The 7,520-nt window shown below is 39.3% G+C and overlaps 1 protein-coding gene across 1 annotated transcript; it reads left to right on the top strand.

The window, feature by feature from the left end:
* Nucleotides 1–5,592: 5,592 nt before the first annotated feature.
* Nucleotides 5,593–7,436, top strand: LOC135141305 (protein phosphatase methylesterase 1). The gene is made up of 7 exons (XM_064072289.1): nucleotides 5,593–5,748; nucleotides 5,807–5,981; nucleotides 6,033–6,142; nucleotides 6,195–6,434; nucleotides 6,487–6,552; nucleotides 6,672–7,045; nucleotides 7,221–7,436. The coding sequence occupies exons 1-7, from the start codon at nucleotides 5,699–5,701 to the stop codon at nucleotides 7,370–7,372; spliced, it is 1,167 nt and encodes a 388-aa protein (XP_063928359.1). The 5' UTR covers nucleotides 5,593–5,698; the 3' UTR covers nucleotides 7,373–7,436.
* Nucleotides 7,437–7,520: the final 84 nt, after the last annotated feature.

Below are 7,520 nucleotides of genomic sequence, written 5' to 3'. Positions count from 1 at the left end.
GAGTTAAAGGCATTCCTAACGTCAAAACTGACCATGATACTAAGTTTCTTAGACTTATAGCTCCCACATGTAGCCTCTCTCGTCAACGTATGGTATGCCTTACCCCATATATCACTTTCCAATTCTCTCACCAATTGCTTCCACGCTTTCTTTTTCGCGTCCTTAATCATTTTTCCTAGCTTTTTCCTAGCCGTTACTTGTCCTCCCATCAGATCTCTCACTCTTTAGTCGTTTTCCTTGCCTCGCCCTTTATGGAGCTTTGTATCCTCTTTTGTTGTTTCCCTTGGTATCGCGATACATTCTCTTTTCTGCTGAGCTATGTTTGCGTTCCACCAGTATTTGTTTCGTTGTGTTTCACGTTTTGTACCAGATTTTTGAAAGGTGCTATCACAGGCTTCTTCTATTAATCTTTCTAGATGTTCCGATGTCCTTACTTCGTCTGTGCCTCTGTTCGAGAGTGTAACCTGTATGTTAACCCACAAGGTCCGTAACCCTTCCTTGGTAATTTTCCACTTTCTCGTCTCTTCAGTCTGTTTCTCTTTTTTTTTGTGTGATCCACCTCGAAGATTATATGTCAATGATCACTCAGACTCTGGTCATCCAGTACTTGCCATTTTTTTATCCTCCCCTCTAGGTCTTCGGTGGATATCGTAACATCTATACGAGAAGTCTGGTTCCTCTAACGAATGTGGGTTTATTGCCCTCATTCGCCACGACCATTCCTCTTGTGGAGATCAATTCTTCCAGCAGTTCCACATTTTTATCGATGTACTTGGCTCCCCACGTAGTAGACTTCGCGTTGAAGTCCCCGCCCACTACTAGTCGTCTATTCCAACTAATCATCTTCTCCTCCAATGGATTGAAATATTCTCAATATATCTCAAACTTTACATTGGGTGAGATATATACCGCGCACAACTTGAACTTCATAAAATCTATCCACACCATTCCTCTCTTCTTTCCGCTCTTAGTCCACCCCGTTTCTTCCGTATGACTGTCTTGATTGATACATCCTTGTACTCGTCCGTAATCCATGTTCCATCTTCCACCAACTTCTTATTGGGTTCCGACACCAACACCACATCAACCTTCCATTCAACCACCGTGTGGTCCAGGAGTTCATGAGCAACCCTTCCCCGATTTAGATTTGTCTGTACTATAGGATCTAATTCCTTCGACCATTTCTTGGTATCTCTCGCATCTCAGCATCTCAGGCTGTCGGCCCGGTGCCCCTCTTTACTACACTCCCTGACCATATGCTTCTCACTCCCACATTTGACCTGACCTGACCTGACCTGACCTGACCTAACCTGACCTTTTTTTTTTCTATGACAGGGGAAACCCTCATGGGCACCAGGGACTTAGGTTCGATGTCTCAGGTAGTCGCAGGACTTTTACCGGCTAAAACCCCTTCCTTGACCAGATGTTCCCCTACACCCTCGTGGGGGTGGGTGGCCGTCACTTTTTCTTCCTTGTCCATATTCTTCCTAGTCTTCCCCATTTTTTTCCTTAATTCTTTCACTTCCTAGCTTTTCCGATTTAGCCTGTTTTTCTATTTTTATTAATTGTTACCTGTCTTCCCGTTTTTTTTTTATATTCCTTACTTTTCCCATTTATTTTCATCTTCTTCTTTCTTATCCCTCCTTTGCCGTTCTTTTTTTTTCGTGCCTGTCTTTATTGGTTGTTGCCTGTCTCTTTCTTCTCCTTCTTTTTTTCTCTCATTCACTCACCTCTCACTTCTTCTGTCCTTTCTCTCTGACCTGACCTGACCATTTTGTCACTGAGCTATTTTGTGTCGGGACTATAGAGATTGCCACTAACAAAGGGCGATGAAGCCCTGTCGAAATAACCTCGTACCATTTTCTTTCTCTTAAAAAACCTCGGACAAACTTGATTGTATTAGAAAAATTGGACCAAATCGTCACTATTTCAGTTGACACAGATTGCCTGAAAAGCGTTTTTTTTTATTGTTATTATTAAAGTGTGGCAACGTTGCGGACGTAGAATACGCCGTCCCGTGAAAAAAATACATTTGAATGCACTAAACTCCGCCTCGTATTCACATACACACTAGACGCCCTACTATGTGCTGGTAAAAGGACGCAACAATACCCAAACAATGAAATCAAAACTTTCTCTGTAGGGCTATACGGATAATTTTATCACATTCTTTCGTCCGTTCAAAAATAAGTTTATTTCTACTTCCAAAACTTAATATACTCAACGGTTTCTGGAAACGGCAATGAAAGGACGCAATAATGCTGAAAACGTACAAATATATCGAGCAAGTATAAAGAAGGCGAACCAGTGGAATTGGCACGTTTACCTCAAAATGCAAGTAAAATAGGACACGAGCGTGCAAAAACGCAAACTCTCCTGATCAGAATGCAATGCAATAACGTGATTAAGCGCTAACGTAATTTTAGGCATTAATTTCCATAATCTCCTCTCCATGATTGTATTTTGCATGTGTCAAGTATCGATTTGTTTTGCTAAGACACGATGTGAGTGGTTTGATCTCGGGAAGAATCTAGTACAAGCAGCAATTATGGACGGGTTTCAACAGCTACGCTGTCATTTTCCCGGGGTAAGCTATTTAGTTAGTTTATAGCGTAATATAGGAAGGAGCGAGAGCTCAGTTTTTGTTCAGTCAGGTCAGGTCAGGGGCGTTAAAACCCGATAGCATCCGGCCGGGAAAATAGAATAAGGCGGAGGGAAATTCAGCGAGGGAATATTAATGAAAATATTGATACAATACATTGAATCCGTACATTATCGGGGCAGAAGTGGATCACATTGAATATTCGGTTAGGGAAAGAAATGTGAAACTAGGCCCAAAGAGAAGGGTAAATAATACATTATAATAAATGTAGCGCGCTTCAGGAATTCAGCGCCATCTCAGGGAGAAGCTAAAATCGATTTGTCTAGTAGTGTGTGTAAGGGGATATTTGGTCCTGACAAATGAAAAAAAAATGTAGTGCAAGTCAAGATAATTGCGTTTTGCGGCAAGAAACTGAATGACTTTATTTGATTAATTTTTTATTAATGTTGTGGAGCGTTTCACGAAGCGTGTGTTTTTGCCAGAGTCGGTTTTGTTCGTCGTATATAAAATATTGTGGGATTTGGAATTATTGAAATTGCCGTTGGATGAATTTTGTAAAGGAGCTGTCGTAAAAACGCACCCCTTATTTAACAGGGAATAATCTTGTGGCGCCTTTTTTATTTCAACTGTAATGTCATTATTGTGCTTTTCGATCATCTCCATTTTCCAACACACGTATCGAAATTTTCTAAAACATTGTCAACCCCGATACTTAAAACTTTATCAATATTTCGCCCGCCGAGGCATCGTCACCCACTTTCATGAAGGGCTTACAACTGTCAAACTGACAGCACTAAATAATAATTACGGGGTAATTGACATTTTCATTTATCTTGGGCGCTGTAATTTAACACGAAATACGGAAAACTTACATCGCACTTCGAATTTCTTGGCGCTCCTGGTTGTTGCGAAAATGTAATTTATGCAACGAAAAGACATTATGCTAATTAAATTAAACACCGAATGAAGAAACCCGTAAAGAATACTTGCGTTAAACATTAATTTTCATTTTTATTAATCATCTTAATTAAAAAGCTCTCGATAAATTAGTTCGCGATAACTCGGAACACCCTAGCCTAAATTAATTTCCTAACGGCGAACAAAAATTGAGCGGCAATATGCGGACGTCCCTTCTCGGAAATTCACGCTTTTTGAGAGAACTAACTTAAAATTAACTTTTCACCGAAATGGGGAAAGGCATATATGTTACGTCTTGCTTTCTCTTCAGGGAAGGTTGCTTGAATGTGAATTGTTCAAGCACGAAACTCAACTTGAGACCAAAATTACGATGTTTTTCACTGTTCTATATACGTGTAAACTCCCACATCTTGTTACGTAAGCCACCGTAAAAAACATTTCTTTACAATTGTTTCCTAATTTTCACTAAAGCGATTTTCTCCACAAGGAGTGGGTCCTTGCAATTTATATCTCATGCACACGATTTCTAATATCGTGGTACCGAAAACCCAAATTTGCGCCTATTCCAGTTTTAACGTGGTTCGAGTCATCGTTAACTCCCTCGTAACTATCGACCGGCAAATATTATAAATAGAGTCATTTTATAGAAGGCCTAATTCGTGTTTGTCGCTCATTTCAGACTGTAACTTGTGAATGAAATTTATTCAGTTTTTTAGTTCAATGTATGTACAAATAAATATATGTATTCATTCCCGTCAAAAATTTGATGACGAATTCTATACAATTTTCATACAAAACCGTGTCCTGCCACATGTGTGCAGAGGAAGTTGTGTGCAAGTTTTCAGATCGATTATCTCTGGGACGGCTCTTAATAATTTCCCTGAAAGTCTGGGAACGCCAACGTTGCGATTAGTGTTACATTTTATGTGTCAAGATTAAGATATCTATCCCCACCAAACAGTTAATAACATTATTTTTTAACGACATTTATTTAAAATGTCGAATCCGTGTTTAGATCCGTCTTCTTTCTGCGGGTGATTTTATAAAACACACTGATATGAAAATTTCGGTGTCATTTCTTCGGCATCTAACAGTTTTCCAGAAGCACCAAATGAAATGTGGCAATTTTGTAGTTGTCTTGCCTACAGCATTTTTCAAGACATTTTCGTCCATTATTCATTATCTTACTTCAGCTTATATTTCTTCACCCATTAATAATTTAAATGGTTTGTACATTTACAAAACCACATTCGTAATTTTCTCATTTATTTTGTTTTTAGTGCTAACCGATTTTCCAAGTGAGCGAAAAGCCACACAAAAGAAACCGGAGAAGTCTTATTATGAAAAATGACTTATTCAGTGGGGAAAATCCGCAACAATTCGGATTTTTAATCCCTCTATTACTTACAGCAACCCACGTCTAGTCCGCCGAGATTCACCCAAACTTTTAAGCTAAAGCTATAAATTGACCGGATGCCTACCCTAATTTCTGAGCATGTGCGCCGTTTATTCACCACTCGTTACTTAATAGGCTTTCTTCTACGTTTCAATTTTCACTTCAAAGGTGGCATTTTCTTGAGAACTTCCAACAGCAGCGGAAAATTAATGGAAAACGTAACTTTGTCTCACTGTTGGAACAAAAGCTCAAAAGACAATACAAAAAAACCACTCCTGTTCTTTGTAGCAGAAAAACTGGTAGTCATTTATTTGTAGTCGGCGGGTTTTACACGGAGTCAGTTTAAAAAATCAAATTAAGGCGCGAACGGAAATAACTTGGACGACACGGACATTCAGCGCCATCTTTAACAAATGAACGAACGACAGAGTAGGCGCCTGGCAAACAAGGTTCCGATATTAACTAAGTTTTCACCCTTAAAGTTCAAATTTTCATGGATTTTGCCACCACGTGAGTAAAGTTCCATAATTAAGTTATTCATTAATCGATTCGTACACTGGCATTGTAAAAAGTAATTTGGTTTTCGCGTGCAAGTTTCAAAGTTTTTGTTTGACATGCTCAGAACCCGCGAACCTTGAAAATTTTCCATTGGCAGAACTGTGTTTTTCCCTAGATCATAATGTTAGTAAATAATTGCGGAACCGAGGTCGAATATTTTTGTGTTCCGTCCTAGTTTCAAAAAGTGTATATTATTTGTTAATAAAAATTATTTATTGTTAGTTATGAGTCATCTTCGAAAAGCCGTTTTAGGACGTAACGTCAAGCGCGTAGGGTTTGTGTTTGACAGGGTTATATGTTCAAGTTTTTCAGTTATGTATTTGTATTTCTAGGTTAGCCCCAAACCATGATTTTAATCCTGTGAAGTGGTCTCAGTATTTTGATACAGAAGAGACTGTAGAAACAGAAAATGGGACGTTTCATATTTACAAAAAAGGGGCTTCCGGCCCCGCTGTTGTATGTTTGCATGGGGGCGGTTATTCTGGGTTAACTTGGGCGTTGTTTGCCGTAAATATGCTTTCGAGAGTATAAAAAGTAGGTGAAGTAATTGTTTTTAAGGTGGAAGTTACAAGTACTATTGAATGTCAAGTTATAGCAATAGATCTTCGAGGTCATGGGAACACTAAAACTCAGGATGATGGGGACCTTTCACTGGATACAATGGCGCAGTAAGGGGTTGTTTATTAGCGGAAAAGTACGTTGGTAATTAAATTTTTATAGGGACGTTGTAGACGTACTAAACAAGTTATTTATGGGAGATGAGCCCCCTGTAGTATTAATAGGCCATAGCATGGGTGGTGCAGTAGCTGTACAATGCTCATATTTACTCCAATCAGCTGTAGGCTTATGTGTGATAGACGTAGTTGAAGGAACTGCTCTAGACGCTTTATCTTCAATGCAAAGCATTTTAAGAGGAAGACCAGGCACTTTCAAAAGTGTACAACATGCAATACAGTGGTGGTACTTCACTCAGTACTTTGAAAGTAGCCACAGTTTAAGAGTACTTTTTTAGTTATAGAGGTGGCCAGACTCATAATATTGAAGCAGCCAAAGTATCCATGCCTGGACAAATAATCAAGTGAGTGAGAAACGCATCTCCCCTTGTCACAAAATGAACTGTTCCACGTCCCGTTCCCCCCACTTCTCCATTGTATACATTGTCATACTAATACGATTTTCACGATTCCGTTTTCTTAGTATACAATCTGGGAAACTGGCAGCTAATGAATATGATACCTTAGAACTAGTAACTCCGCCTGAGTTGTCTGCGCCTTCTAGAAAAGAAGTAGTTCCACCCCCTGCGACAATAGTAGAAGTAGAAGAAGACGATGAAGTAAATTGTACAGACTGCGGCAAACCGCCTCTTCCTAAAACCGCAAAAACTGACAGCTTGCCACCCGACGAAGGTCCGAAGTACACGTGGCGGATAGATCTTAGCCAAACCGAGCCCTTCTGGTCTGGGTGGTTTAAAGGGCTGTCGCAGAAATTTTTAGATATGCGCATTCCTAAGTTACTTCTGCTTGCAAATATACATGGGCTTGACACGGCACTCACAGTTGGCCAGATGCAAGGTATCAGATGAATTTGTTTTATTTGAGGCTATGTAGCCACGTTAAACTAAAACTGCTGCAGTCAGATGATCCAATAAGAATCGAACTGTTTGTTTTGTTTAAACTATAACCATTTAACTGCTTTAGTCAGACACGCCAAAGCCTGTTGCGGATTGTCATTATGGACTTTTTTTAGGCAAGTTTCAGTTACAAGTATTGACGAAATCTGGTCATGCTATTCACGAGGACCAACCTCATCATGTAGCGGAGATTATTGGTGGGTATTTAGTTAAACAAAAACTCGCCAGTGCTAAAGGAGAGTTAGTTTGTCCCTTGCCTGGTTGTTAATTTTGCAATGAACAAGTTTATTTTGCTGTATTCAAACAAATGTTCAATAAAAATATATTCTTAGTTTGTGGCTTTCATTACTTATGCAACCAGTTATACTTACGTGACACCTGATTTATTCAGTGGCGAAAGCTCTTTTTAACGTTAA

The sequence above is a fragment of the Zophobas morio genome, unplaced genomic scaffold, assembly GCF_036711695.1.
Source record: "Zophobas morio isolate AGI-343-1 ecotype UQ-CSIRO unplaced genomic scaffold, CSIRO_AGI_Zmor_V1 ptg000044l, whole genome shotgun sequence".
In the NCBI taxonomy this organism is placed as follows: Eukaryota; Metazoa; Arthropoda; class Insecta; order Coleoptera; family Tenebrionidae; genus Zophobas; species Zophobas morio.
Note: the sequence above shows the minus strand (reverse complement) of the source record. Positions and strands in the feature narration are given on the sequence as shown.